The 16,319-nt window shown below is 33.9% G+C and overlaps 1 protein-coding gene across 1 annotated transcript in view; it reads right to left on the bottom strand.

Annotated features, from left to right (window-relative positions):
* BMT2 (base methyltransferase of 25S rRNA 2 homolog) overlaps positions 1 to 16,319 on the bottom strand; it is an 876,684-nt gene that overhangs the window by 88,851 nt on the left and 771,514 nt on the right. The window contains exon 3 of the mRNA XM_050782647.1: positions 11,701 to 11,842. Within this exon, the coding sequence (XP_050638604.1) occupies positions 11,701 to 11,842 (142 nt within the window). The remainder of the gene's footprint in view (positions 1 to 11,700; positions 11,843 to 16,319) is intronic.

Here is a 16,319-nt window from a genome sequence, read left to right as displayed (position 1 = left end):
AATAAAAAGCATTAAAATCACTAAAAAAAAGGGGGGTATTTTAAAATGCTAAAGGCATTCAATTCACTTCAATTCCGAGTAAAGTTATAACTATTATAAATAGTTATGTACCACTTATCATAGCAGCCATCTTTACAAAGAAGAAATTCCATGAGATGTATGGAGAAACAGACAAACACCAACAACAGGGAACATTCCACTTTCAATCAAGAGAATGAAAAACATAATAAAGTTTACCTTATTGCTAGAAGATAACTCTGCATTCAGAGAGAACAGCTTCTTTTTAACTACACATGGAATAGTCACAAAAATTACCATATACGTGTATTAAGTCACGAAGAAAACCACAGTAAAAACCATAATGAAAAAATACAGACAAAATTATACAATTGCAATGCAATAAAACTAGAATTAACCAAAAACAAGAAATCCATTCTATCTGCTATTTTTTTAAAAAGTAACTTGGGTCAGAGGGCGAATACTAATAAAATAAAAAAAATCTTAAAAAATTAATGAAAGCACTACAAGTCAGAAGCTAAGGAATGCAACTGAAATAGCAATCTGATGAAAACTGAGACGCTTTAATGTTTATATCAAAACAAAAAATAAAATTAAATGAAATAAACATTGAACTCAAAGGATTAGAAAAATAAAGCAAAAGAAAGGAACAAGAGAGTGCCAACAAATACACAAAAACTTGCGCAACTTGAGAAACTTGTTTTCTAGAAAAATACACCAAATATATAGAATAGGAAAATTTCTTAAACTTGAATGTGTAGAAATAAAAAGTTTAAACAAAACAAAATTCCAAAGATGAAATAGTTATCAGAGTTAATCTAACCAAAAAGCACCAGTATAAGCCTTCAAAAACCAGATAACCCCTGTATTAATCATGTTTTTTACTTTATCTTTCATGTTTTGATATTTTGGGAGGGGAGTTGGAGGGTGTGCTTATACATCCAGAGAGAGACTGCCCTCTCAGTACCAGCTAATTCCTTAAGGAGGTAAACTTACTTCAGAAAACATGTCTCATATGCAAGCCAACCACTATCTAACTTTTACACACAAGCCAATAATTCCCCACTATTAAATCAACTCAAGACCATACACCAGACAACAACAGACAGCCCCTAGTCCCCACAGCCTACTGAAATTACTCAATCTAGCCAATCCTAAACCGTTTACTCTGCCCTGCCTTGTCTTTTCCATAAAAGGTCAATAATGGCTCTGGTCTAGGCTTTCCTTTAGCTCCTGCTTCTGACTCCTGACAAAATCTGGCGCTTCCTTTGTAGCCCTGCATAGTGTGGTATGTCCCCTTCTCTCAGGAAATATAAGTAATAATCATTTCAATGGCATTGATCACTCCATGTTTTCCTCAGTCACCTCTATAAATTAAAATTCCACTGATGCATGTGAGACAACCCCAAAAGTACTTAAACTGTTCCAAACCACAGAAACAAAAACATTTTTCCAAATTCATTTTCAGGGAGCAAAATTACAATGATACTTATCTGATCTGATAAAGATTACAAAAATAAAGACCAATATCACTTATAAATATCAATAAAAATATGAAATTAAATTTTAGCAAACATAATTAAACATGACTAAGTGATATGTATTTCAGGAATGCACAGATGGTTCAACATAAGAAAATCCACTAATATAATTCACTATATTCATAAATCTAAGAAGAAAACACATTTATTCTTCTTCATAGATGCTGAAAGGTCATTCAACAAAATCCAACACCCATTCCTAATATAAACACTCAATAAAATACAAGTTGGTAAACACTCCCTTAATATTAGAAATACATGTGTATGCATATATAGATATATAAGCCAAAAAGACCAGCAACTTAATGAGGATACACCACATACATTACTGCAAAATGAATAAAGTACAGCTATGTAATAGACAAGAGAAAAAGATTTAGTCAAATGAGTAAGAGAGGAAGAAATAAAACTTTGTGTATTTATAGATGACATAAAAGATATACCTTGACAACCGGAGAGAATCAATCATAAACTCATATAAACAGTAAGAAAATTCAATAAAATGGTAGGATGTAAAACACTAAAAAATGAAAATCATCCATATATATACACACACACACACACAATAGCCTGTGAGAATACAGTCATGTGTTGCTTAACAATGGGGATATGTTCCAAGAAATGCATCATTAAGGTGACTTCATTATCGTGAAATCACCAGGGTATACTTCATAGATGGTATAGCTTACTACATGTCTACAGCATGTTACCATACTGAATACTGTAGGCCACTGTAACACAATGGTTAAGTATTTGTGTATCTAAACATAGAAAAGGTATAGTAAAATTATGATATTATAATCTTATGGAACTACCATTGTATATAGTATATATATTTCCACTGCTGATAGAGATGTCATTATGCAGTGCATAGCTGTATAACAGAAGGGAAGGGGACATTTACAACAGCAATAAAAATGATAAAATACCTAGGAGTAAGCACAACAAGAAATGTGCATAACCACTATACAGAAAACCTTAAAACCCTGCTTTGCAAAAGTAGTCTGCTACTTTTGACTAAAGTAGACTAGAACAAATGGAAAGCCATTTTTTTTTTTTTTTTTTTTTTTTTGAGACGGAGTCTCGCTCTGTCGCCCAGGCTGGAGTGCAGTGGCCGGATCTCAGCTCACTACAAGCTCCGCCTCCCGGGTTCACTCCGTTCTCCTGCCTCAGCCTCCCGAGCAGCTGGGACTACAGGCGCCTGCCACCTCGCCCGGCTAGTTTTTTTGTATTTTTTAGTAGAGACGGAGTTTCACCGGGTTAGCCAGGATGGTCTCGATCTCCTGACCTCGTGATCCGCCCGCCTCGGCCTCCCAAAGTGCTGGGATGCTGAGGCAGGAGAATCACTTGAACCCAGGAGGTGGAGGAGGTTGCAGTGAGCCGAGATCGCACCACTGCACTCCAGCTTGGCAACAGAGCAAGAGTCCGTCTAAAAAAAAAAACGGACTCTTGCTCTGTTGCCAAGCTGGAGTGCAGTGGTGGGATCTCGGCTCACTGCAACCTCCTCCACCTCCTGGGTTCAAGTGATTCTCCTGCCTCAGCCTCCCAAGTAGCTAGGACTACAGGCGCACACCACCATGCCCAGCTAATTTTTGTATTTTTAGTAGAGACGGGGATTCACCATGTTGGCCAGGATGGTCTCAATCCCTTGACCTCTAATCTGTCCACCTTGGCCTCCCAAAATGCTGGGATTATAGGCATGAGCCACTATGCCCGGCTGACATATCTTTTTAATGGATAGGATGATTCAACATTAATGAGATACCTGTTGTTCCCAATTTATGAAAAATTAATGTAATCTCAATAAAAGCAATTTTTTAAAATGTAGTTGGACCAGTTGATCCTAAAGTACATGTGGAAAAAAGCAAAAGCAAGAAAAACCAAGAAACCCCTGAAAAAGAATAGTGTGAAAGGGGGGTATGGGAAGAAGATGCTACAAAACAGCATTATAAGTCTTTATGATTAAAATGGTGGTATTAGGCAAGGATCAATGATATATACAAGGGAATATGACAGAAAAGCTAAAACAAAACCAACTATGTGGGGAAACTTAGTACATCATGTAAGTGTCATGTCAAATTACTGAAGAAAAGGTAAAGTTTTTAATAAATGTTGGGGAAATGGATAACTTTGGTAGAAAAAAATTAGATTAACACTTCACAAGAAATACCAAATTTGACTTTTAAACAGATCAGAGATCTAATGTAATAATAGAGAAATCCCCTAAGTATTAGAAGAAAACATGAGTGAATAACAAATTGTTATTTGAATTCCTACAGTCTGGTAATTAGGAAAGCTTTTCTAAGACAATCAAAATCTGGAAGCAATAAAACAAACGACTGATACATCTAACTACGTAAAAGCAAAAACTTTCTGTATGGCAAAAGATAGAGTCAAAGACAAAGGGCACACGTATCTATAAATGATATAAACAGCTCTAAAAAATCAAGAAAAATTAGAAACCAAAAGTCAACACAAAAAACTATCAAAAACATGATCACATAATTCACAGAAAAAAAGGCAAATGATTCTTAAATATACAAAAAGGTACTTGACCTCATTCATGAGAGAAATGTAACATAAACTCAAGCTAGAGATACCAATTCCAATCTATCAGACAAAAATTCAATAGCTGAGCCACAACCTATGTTGGTGAAATTATAGAGAAATGGGTATTCTTATTTATTTATTTATTTGCTGGTGAAACTGCAAAATGATATAACCTCTACACAGGGCAATTTGGCAGCACATCTAATAAAATCACATATGCATTTAGTCTCCATTTCTGCAATTCCACACCTAGGAATCTACAAATATACAATGACAAAAATACAAAATGCACATACACAAGGTTATTCATTACAGCACTATTTGTAACAGCAAAAGCTTGTAAACAAGTTATGAAAATGAGGAATATATCTGTATACCTGTGATGGTTAATTTTAGGTATCAGTTGTCAAACATTATCTTGGGTGTTTCCTTGAGGGTGTTTTTGGACGATATTAATATTTACATTGTTAGAATGTAAATAAAGCACACTGCCTTTCCTTAAAGTGAGAGGGCCTCATTCAATCAGTTGATGCCTGAATAGAACAAAAAAGCTGACTCTCTCGTGAATAATTACAGAGAATTCCTCCTGCCTGACTGCCTTTGAACTGGGACACCGGCTTTTTCCCGCCTTCAGACTCAAAGTGAGACATCAGCTCTTTCTGGGTCTAGAGGCTGCTGGCCTTTAGACTGGATCTATACCTTCAGCTCTCATGGACTGCCACCTTGCCCACTCACCTTGCAGATCTTAGGACCTGTCAAACTTGATAATCATATGCATTAATTCTTTATAATAAATCTTACTATACATACTAACAGACACATCCTATTGTTTCTGTTTCTCTGAAGACTTCTGACCTCTACCAAATACAATGATTCTCATATTAAGTAAAAAAGAAAGGTACAGAGTATATAACAGTATACAACACACCACCACCTACAGGGATAAGAAAAGGTGGATATATGTACATATGCATATGTACATGGATATGAATTTGTTTATTTTTGCAAAAACAAACACTGGTAGGATAAAAATGAAACAAATGAAAATGGTTACCCATAGGAGGTGTTACCCGGTGTAATGCCTATATGACATAGTTGAATTCTGACCCTGCCCCCCTGCCCCAACTCTGCTTATCTTTAAGAAACAGGATACCTGTAATAAAAACTTCCCTTTGAAATAACGAGACCAGCTGAGACTGGTTAGAACCAAGATAGCTGACCTAATGAAAAGACCTCACATTTCATTACCATCTCATTTCCATGCTAAATGAAATGGTACTCCCACCAGTTCCATGACTGTTGGCAAATGACCATAACAACTGGAAGAAGCCATAAAAGGACAAAAAGGACAGTGGCACTCCAGTTCTAGAACGTTCACTGCCCATTTCTAGAAAAGACATGAATATTAATCCTCTTGCTTTTAATGTCCAATGCCTTCATTCGAAAACCCTGTATTTTAACCACCCAGCCTCTCACTAGTGGAGAAGTTGAATTGTGAGCCATGCTCCTGCTTCTCAATTCCATGGCCATCAAATAAAGCCTGCACTACTTGATACTCACTTTTGGTTTTGTGTACTGGTTTCGTGACAATGAACAGGGAAAGACCCCATCTTCTGGGGAATCAGCTTTGTTGGTAACAGGCAGGTGTAAATGAAGAAAATAAAAAGGAGTCTTTTTTGAGTATACTTTTTAATAAAGTTTGACTTTTGAACCATGTAAATGTTTTATATTCTCCAAAATTAAAGAAATAATAAAAAAACCCCAAAATTGAAAATAAAGTGAAATCAACTGTATAGCAAAATTGGTATTACAACCATACAGAAAAGAACTATTTCAAGCAATTTTTAAGCATATATTCTGATCCTTGGTGGGATATGTTCTAAAGACAAAAGAACTGCAAAGAAATCTTAAATTTCAATTATTTTATTTTTAGAAGATCAGTACTGCAATTTTTAAATCATTTTATATAAATTGTAGGAAAAGGCTAATGTATTACTGTAATTCAGAACCAAGTCCTTCTGGGTAACAGAAGAGAAATAAAAAGCAGAGAAGTTAAGCAAAAATAAATATAAATGTAAAACAAAGTTGTTAAGCAAAAATCTTGTATATTAAATTGGAGTGGAAAATATCAATTATGAAGTTGATTGAATATTTATATATAACACTATATATTATAACACATATATTTTTCTAATTCTCTTTACCAAAAAGATGCAGAATAAAGCATACCCTGTGCATATCTAGTGCCCAGATGTTACTTTTCAAATGCCATTTCCCACTAAATGAAACTAGGACTCCTTGAAGAAAGAGTCTGATTCCAGGTCTCGACGAGGGGAAGCAAAGACTCATCTTTGTACTAGAGAGCAAGAAAGTGCTCACAGGTGATGCAAAACACAGAAGCAAACTTTAACTGGGCTCCTGCTGCCTAATATGAAATTATTTGAGCACCCTACCCCCCAAAAAAGACTAACAATGAAAAATGAAATAAAAATCCAAGATGTTACTGTGACATTCCAAAAAAAAAAAAAAAAAAAACAAAACCCACAACCCATTTATTCTAACTGTAATTGACTATTATACCAATTGCTTTTGTGAAAACTGGTAATTAAACAGAATTACATATATTTTTTTATTCTGCTTTTCTGGATAACATGTAATCATCATTCACTGTTTATAAAGGAAAACTTTTATTTACAAAAGAATGCCAGCTAATAAATGTCAAGAAAAAATACAATTTTAAAAATAATTATTTTGTAACCCCAAATGAAATATTATTTAACAAATGGAAGTAAAACTGTTTGTTGAAAGACTGTTAGGAAAGAGGATTGCTCCACAAGCCAAAATACCACTCTACATATTACTCGTTAATTATAAAGGGATAAGTTTACAATGAAAAGATTGAGTAGATACCACCTTAAACAAATGACAACATTTAGTATCTCTAATGATGGTACACCTCACAATAAAAATCTACTAATATGACACAAAATGATGTATAAAGCTTCATCTAATAGATATTTTTGCAAAAATACCGGACCTGAATCAATCCTTCAGACCCAACTTTCAGTTTACAGAAAATAAATGAGACTGAGGAAATAAATAATTGGTACCATGAGAAAACAATCAGATAAACCTGAACGCAGGACACAAAACTAGTTTGGAATTAGGATACAGATGATCAGAGCAGCTCATATGATAGAATTTAAAAAACAACATATTAAAAAGAAATAATGAGAGATGAGAATGCAAAGGGGTCTAAAGGAACTAAATAACAGACAAGTACAAGTCCTTCCAAAATGAGAAGGGATCACAGGAACTGGGGCATGTGCTGAAATGGTACCTGGGCTGCAGAGAATCAAGCCTTCTAGGGTAGAAATACTCTGCTGGATTAAAGGGAAACGGCAGAGCTTTTAACAACTGCTTGGCTGTGTGACAGATTGAAATCTTTAAGAAACTCAAATGTAGAGATAATTCTCCCCATTCTCCTCCTGATTTCCTCCACAGGTCTATTTATGAGTATGTGAAGGCAGCAACAGCACTGGAGGCTGCAAGTGGGACTAAAAAGCAGAAAAAGATTAGGTTTATGTCCTGCAAGAGGACTGCACCTGTAATATACACAGAACAGGATTCATTCACTATCAAAGCACTTGAAACCAGAAGTGAATTGAAACCATCTAAAGCGGTCATCCAGTTCCAATACAGCTCAACTCCTGATGGTATCAAAGTGTTCAGTCTTTCATTCCAGCTTCCTGTCAGAGCAAAAAAAGCATGCCTCTCTGGAGAAAAATGGTATTTATGCCAATCTCTTCTAAACACAATGCCAGTATAAAAAAAGAATTACCACACATAAAGCAGGAAAAAATGATCCATAACCAAAAGAAAAAAATAGCCAAAAGAAACAGACCCACAGATAAGACATGTTAGAATAAGCAGACAAAAACTTTAAAATAAGTACTATAAATTTATTTTTTTAAAATAGAGAAAAAGACAACCCAAATGGATAAAAACAGAGAACTTCAACAGAAAAATTAAATCTCTAAAGAGCCAAGTAACTATTATAGAAAAACCGAGAAAAACGGTATCTTAAAAACATCTTTATTGGTAATTGATAGATTAAAAAGCCAAGAAAGAAAAATCAGTAAATATATATAGAATATTGAACACTATTAACCAACTTGAACCAATAACTGGAAAATGCAGAATGTGGGATATTCTACAAATTAACTGACATTTGTCTAAAAACTCAATGTTATGAAAAAAACAAAAAAAAAACCCCAAGAACCTAAAGAATTGTAACCACCAATGTATGAGACTTGATTGGATTTAGAAAAAAATTATATATATATATATATAAATTTTAAAATATATTTTGAAGACAGTGAGAAAAATCTGATCTTATGAACTAAATATTTTAGAAAATTAGAAGATTACTGTTAACTGTCTTAATATGATGATGGCGTTGTGGTTATGTAGAAAAATTTCCTAATTCTTAGGAGATGTATGCTAATAGATTTACCGATAAAATGTAATGTTATCTGCAATTTACTTTCAAATAGTTCAGGAAATAGTGTGTTTATAGTATATGTTTCTCTGTATTTAAAAGAGCTAAAAAGGGCAAATTCCTTTATTGAAGGTATAGCTATACCTATATATTGCATTTTTTTTCCTGGCTTTTAATGCTTCATATTACATATAAAATTTTATTATTCTGTCCTAGCAGGATGCAAGGCTTACCTCATATAACATATTCCCGTAAGTTTTAAGTACAACAAAAGCAAACTTTTGTCCAACCCTTTTTAAAGCCCACTTTAGCTTTCAAACTGACATTACTTTTAGAATTATCAAAAAGAGAAAAAAACTGCATATAGCTCATAATTATATAAAACTCAAGTTTCAAAATGTAATATTGTTTCAAAGTCTTTTCCCTCAACCTAGTTTTATGTTTAAAGACATTACATAACTTCTCTTAGTATTACTTCTGATAGTAAAAAAAAATAATAAATTTAACCATATCTTGCCACTGTTCTTTTTTTAACAGTATGACCTAAATTCCTAATGATTTTTTTCAGCAGTTTACATAAAAAATGACCTCATGTGATAATATAACTATTGATAAAACACAAATCCAAGGAAAAAGGAAGAAGACTGAAGTTTGAGGCAGATTCACTGTTTAAGCAGAAGGTAAAAGCAAATGCTCCTATGAGAATACCACATATCAAAGTTCATTTAAGAGATAAAGTTTGAGGGCCTGCCTGCTGTACTGTAATAGTAATTTAAAAGTACTACTGCTAAAATCCAACAATGATGATCTTAAACAGCAACAGTACTGATTTCCTGATTGGATTACACTGCCACTTTCTGTTACAGGGGAACTATTTGGTTCAGTAGTATGCCTCATTTTGTGTTTCTTGAGGGAGAAAATGTATATTCTCCAGAACAGTCAGATTTATAACCATTTTCTCTCTAGAAATGCAAATAAAAACATTTAACCCCAATCATCCCATTTCCTATTATTCTGGCACCTTTCTTTAGTTCCTCAACTCCATTATTCTTTGACTCCATAATCCACTGATGGTACCACTTTCTCACTATACTTTGTATTTTCAATTCCCTTACATATCATCATAATCACTAAAATGTGTGCCCCATTACCTCCCTGGCTCCTCTCTGAGTCATTATATTTATTTGAGCATTAATCCTGGTACACCGTCCTGTCAACTCACTATCTCGTTCACCAACTGTTTATAATTTCATGCCATGATTATTAAAGTAGTTTTCTAACTGGGTTCCCTTACTGACACCCTTGCTCTTCTTATAGTCTATTCTTAACACAGAAATTAATTCTTAAGAATTATTGACACCTGCAGATGGTTAATAAAATCCTATCACTTCTTTTGTCAAAACAGCCAATGACTTCCCATGTCAGAGTAAAAGACAATGTCTTTAAAATGGTTCACAAGACCCTACAAAATCTAGTGCTCATTACCTTATTTTCTACCTCTCTTCCTCTGTCATTTTGCTCTGGCCACACTTTTCTCCTGGCTATTTCTGAAACATGCTAGCATGCCTCTACTTTAAGATCTTTAGACTTGGTACGGCTGGCTTACTCTCTCATTTCCTTTATATCATTGGCACATATCACAACAGTGAAACCCTCTTCCCCAATCTTACTTAAAATTGTTTTGGTTTTCCTTGTTTTATTTTTCTCATGGCGCTCACCACTGTCTGAACTAGTATAAATTTAACCAACATATTGTTTCTGGCCACTCACCCCCACTAGCATGTAAGCTCTATGAGAGCAAGGATTTTGTGAGTTTTATTGTACTCCTAGTGCCTATAATATGACTGGTACAAAGCAGACAATTACTAAATATTATTTATTAAATAACTAAGTTAAATGCATATTTTTCTCTGAATTATTTGTTGAATGAATGCATTATTACAGTTTTAAAATGAGATGTAAAAATTTTTGAATAAAAATTGAAAGAAAATGTAAACCAGAAGTTATCATAAACTTACTGTCCATGAGAAAGACAATGTTTTTTTATTTAGTCTCTAGTTTTTGTTTTTTTTTTTTTTTTTTTTTTGGTCCAGGGTTACATTTGCAGGTTTGTTATATAGGTAAATTGCATGTCACAGGGGTTTGGTATATAGATTATTTCACCAAACAGGCAATAAGCATAGTACCCAATAAGTAGTTTTTCAGGGAATTCATGTTTAAGTTTAGTCAATATACTTATCCTTTCTTATAATTTTACCACATTGAGAGAACTAGTATCAGCATTATTTCATTTTCTGGTATTTTTAACATTAGCATCTATATTATGAGAAAATAAACATTATCCAAAGTCAATATAAATGCTGGAATACCCTGAATCATACATCAGAAATTCAAGATATAAAAATTTTAAGATGTTTTAAGACTTTATAGAACTTTTACTTGAATCTAAATATAATTATCCAAAGAAATTTTTATACCATAACTTATTAAGGAGTCAAGTATTAAATCATTATATTTAAATGTATTGTATGTATTAAATGCATTTAAAGCCATATTTTTTAAAAGTTAGAACAAATGTGCCAAAAACATTTTTATTTAAAAAGGTGAATGAAATAGACATAGGGAAAGTGAAGCACAAGGGAGAAAAGTTGTTTTAAAAGACAGGATCTCTTTCATAGTATTTCTGGTATTCTATTTTGGTACTATGAATTATACATAGCATCACTTAGATTTAAGAGCTTCTGCCAGGTGCGGTGGCTCACATCTGTAATGCCAGCACTTTGGGAGGCCCAGGCGGGCAGGTCACGAGGTCAGGAGTTTGAGACCAGCCTGGCCAAGATAGTGAAACCCCATCTCTACTAAAAATACAAAAGTTAGCCGGGCGCGGTGGTGGGTGCCTATAATCCCAGCTACTCAGCAGGATGCAGCAGCAGAATTGCTTAAACCCAGTAGGTGGAGGTTGCAGTGAGCCGAGATCACGCCACGCACTCCAGCCTGGGTGACAGAGCAAGACTCCGTCTCAAAAAAATTTAAAAAAAAATTACAACAATACATTAGAAACCAAAAACGTTAATTCATAAAAGTACTTACCTGCAACACCATTCAATACGACCTTCACCCTCACAAGTTTTTGCCCAATGATTATCTGCCAAATTTTTCATTGCAACAGCATATTCACAAAGAGTTTCTTCATCCTCACAGTGTTCTCGCCAGATCTTATCAAAATCTCCCACTAAAAACAGATAAAGTAATTAAGTTTACATGAAACATGTCAGACTCTTGAAATAAGTTTCAGCACAATCTGAAATTATTTAAAGATAAATACAAGCAAAATTATAAAGTAAAACATCATAAAATTTTAAACATTTAAAATGTTTAAATAAATGTTTACATGTTTAAATATTGTATAAATAATACTTAAATAAAAATATATATTTACATAAAAATAAAAATGTGGCCGGGCGCGGTGGCTCAAGCCTGTAATCCCAGCACTTTGGGAGGCCGAGACGGGCGGATCACGAGGTCGGGAGATCGAGACCATCCTGGCTAACATGGTGAAACCCCGTCTCTACTAAAAAATACAAAAAACTAGCCGGGCGAGGTGGCGGGCGCCTGTAGTCCCAGCTACTGGGGAGGCTGAGGCAGGAGAATGGCGTAAACCCGGGAGGCGGAGCTTGCAGTGAGCTGAGATCCGGCCACTGCACTCCAGCCTGGGCGCAGCAGAGCGAGACTCCGTCTCAAAAAAAAAAAAAAAAAAAAAAAAAAAAAAAAAATAAAAATGTTTAAATAAAAGTTCCTTTATGTAAAGGGATGCATCATTTTAATTATTATTATTTAATAAATAAATGAATGATTGATAACAGGTTTGTGAAGCTGGAAAAATTGACAAAATATAAGCAGATATTGTATATATGAGTTATCAGTTAATAATCCAAAGACATGCTGGTAAGAAACAATCACAGCTGAGTACTCAAGAATTAATTTTCCTGTCACTGTTGGGCAATATGACTTTGCAGGAGCTGAGTACAAACACGTAAACCTGCTTCTTGACTGTTATTTTCTTGTGTTTCTATTGACTGTTACCTTCTTGTATTTCCACATTTATTAAAAAGGGGTTGGTAGGTAAGATGACAATGTAAATTAAGCAATCAAGTAAATATTTCTATTTACACACTTGGACTTGCTCTAGGCATAATGTAGTTTAAAAATTTATAATTCTAGGTCAAAAATGTCAAAAATTGCCTTGAAGGAAATTACTTTGGAAGCCTCTCCAAAGTTTGTAAGCCTTAAAAAATGTCCTATATAAAAACTATAAGCTGACTATATTATCCATTCAGCTACTACATTTTTAAAAATAAAATTAAATCAGTCATCACAATATGAAATTGCAAACATCGCTGTGATGACTGATAAAGGTAGGAAAATGTTATCGCTAAATAAAGGACGTTAATGCAACTGTAATGGTAAAAGAGTAAACAAAGTTTATCAAGGTAGTTTCACTCACTGTCCTTGGACATAGAAGTTAGGTCCTCATGCCCCATAATGAAATGTAGGCCATTATTTGGGGACAGAATAAACTTAAAACTATAAATAGAACAGCAAAATGTGGGAGATAATTATACTAAAATTCTTCCTCCACTTAAGATTATTGAATTCTTACACTTAAGGTTTTTTTTTTTTTAAACAGAAAAGGAATTAAAATAGTTCAAATGTAATAATAAATACTTAACTATTCAAATTTGAAAAACTTTCAATTAATCCCATTTACGGGGTATTTTAGGGTCTAGTCTAATAAGTACCAAGTTGAAAACCAAACTATTAGCCCTCTAATTTGATCAAGAAAGAAGGGTAAGGATACAAACAAACCCTCTCACACATTATTAAGATGGCTATACATCAGTCTGAGTCTTGGTCTGAATACTGATTTTAAACCTGAGAGAATTATTTTTGAGGGGGCTATGTACTCGTATACAAATATTTCCATTAATCACTAACATTTGGGTAGCGACTGGACTCTCAATTTGTTACATATCAGACTGGCAATAACTATTAGCTTAAAAAAAGCAGGCACAAGTTTTCTAAATTCTCAAATAAAAATTCCTCAGTTTAGAAATGTTTAGGTATTCAAGTTCGATCATGTTAAATGGTAATAAATTATGATTTATTTTAATATAATGGCCAATGTTCTTTTTTTAGCAGTTTGACCTGAATTCCTATTAATGTTTTTTTCCAGCAGTTTCATTTTAAAATGACCTTATGTGATAAAATAACTACTGATAAAACACAAGTCCAAGGAAAAAGAAAGAAGGGTGAAGTTTGAGACAGATTCACTGTTCAAGTAGAAGGTATACACAAATGCTCCTGTGAGAATACCACATACCAAAGTTTATTTAAGAAACAGTTTGAGGGTCTGCCTGCTGTATTGGAATATTAATCTAAACACACTACTGCTTTCCTCAGTTTTAGCAACATCTTTCAGATGGAGTTATTTATCAAGTCTCTAAATAGAACTTCAGAAAGTGAGGTGTCTGAAACGATATTTTAATTAATGACACTTTCATAAACCCATGATGGTTCATAACACTATTTCCGACTTTATCCACCAAATTTGAAACTAAATCATTCATTAAGGTATTGTATAATTTTAATTATACAATAATTATATTGGATCATTAGGTTTAGAAGGACTTTTTTCGAACTTTTAAGTTTCACTGTCCTATAGAATATACACATTATAAATAAATACATAAATGTATTACATGTGCTGTTAATAGGAGTCATTCAAACAAAAGTTCTATGACAACATATACCTGGGAAAAGCTATGCTTAACACAAACACATTTTCTTTTCCTTTCCGCAAGACTTCTTGGAGTCTACAGAATGTACAACTTGGCTGGGTGCGGTGGCTCACGCCTGTAGTCCGAGCACTTTGGGAGGCCAAGGTGGGAAGATTACCTGAGGTCAGGAGTTTGAGACCAGCCTGACAAACATGGTAAAACCCCACCTCTACTAAAAAATACATAATTAGGCGGGTGTGGTGGTGCATGCCTGTAATCCCAACTATTCGGAAGGCTGAGGCAGGAGAATTGCTTGAACCTGGGAGGCGGAGGTTGCAGTAAGCCGAGATAACACCATTGCACTCCAACCTAGGCGACAAGAGCTAAACTCTGTATCAAAAAAAAAAAAAAAAAAAAAAAGTACAACTTAAGACAAAGAACTGGGTCCATGTAGTTTATTTGGGTGAGAATCCTAGGAAATATGAGTAAGGAAGTGAACAGAAAGATGGCAAGGAGAAAAAACTAATACAAGGATGAATTACTGAGTTTGCTGCTGTTGGCAAACTGAGAAGCATACTGAATGTGTCCAGAATTGTGCATCTAAAGAACGGGAGGCCACGGCATTTATCTCTAAGTTCTTATCCCGTATTAACTGAGAATTATTAACAATCTGCACTGCTAGTCTGCACTTAGCCACTGAATAAGGGGACAATCTCAGTGGGCTCCAGCAGTGTGGGAGAAAGGCAGAACACAAAAAAGCAGCACTCATTTAAAGTGGGTCTATGTAAGGGCTGCTGACTCTGAGCTCAAAGTGTCTATCTACCATGGGTGAGGACAAAGGGTGTGCAATGTGAGGCAACAAAAGTGTTACAAATTCTTAAGAGTCCCTGCCATGTCACTATATACTTTGAAACTCAATTTACTCTATAATTATTCTACTAGCTATAAGATGCAAAGAACTGAAAATATACAGAAACCTACTACCCTACAACTTTTTAGAAGACCTCGAGTTTTTCATACTCAACACAATTCCCTGAAATACTACTTTATGAAATTTTATGGCTATCTACCTAACTGAAGTTCTAAGGAAGAATTCAAACTTGGTAGGCTAATGCAACTCAGATTAACCACAGACAACTTCAATTTAATGTTTTCATTAACACTGAAGAGTCTGCAGACTCTCACAAAGTGTGTTGACACTGAAAACTGATGTGATTCATACAGTGAAGTATACTTAAATATATAACTGACAGTAGATGATGCAATTGTATATACTTTTCCTTCTTTGAACAGATTTTCTTTAAAAAATACTCTATATTAAATGCTACAGAAAATAATTAAAGTTAATGAGCAGGCATTGGTATCAAAAAAAAGGGGAGAAGACATGTAAAGAAAATGTGGTAAATGCTATAAAAGAGATATGAACCTGATATGTTCCCTATATGCTACGTAAGGCATCCTGGACCCAAAACTTTTATTTCATATTATTTATAAAACAAAAATGTTTCAAACTCTGACTACTGTGTATACATTTTGTTAAAAGTCTGGTGGTTACAAAATTGAACAAAAAACATAGCTGGCCTTTAGTTATGAGAAAATTCCACTTCCCAAAATATCTCTGAAAGCTTAAGGTAATTTTAAAAATAAACGAAATTATTAAAACAGAATGAGATAAGCATTTTCATAATAGCCCTTTTTTTGTTTTTATAGTATTTAAAATAATGGTATTTCAATTTTGAGCAAAGTTTTTCAAAGTAATCTATGATTCAGGTTCTAAAATCCAAAAAAATTAGGGTCCCCCAGTCCCCAGTATACATATTTAAAACTCCTCTACCAACTCAAACTACATATATAAATATTAAAACTCAATTTTAAGGATTTGTTATCACTTAGTTATTAGGTCAACTAATAATTAAAAGATATACTATTTAA

The sequence above is a fragment of the Macaca thibetana genome, chromosome 3, assembly GCF_024542745.1.
Source record: "Macaca thibetana thibetana isolate TM-01 chromosome 3, ASM2454274v1, whole genome shotgun sequence".
Classification (NCBI taxonomy): Eukaryota; Metazoa; Chordata; class Mammalia; order Primates; family Cercopithecidae; genus Macaca; species Macaca thibetana.
This window is presented reverse-complemented; position numbering and strand designations above follow the sequence as displayed.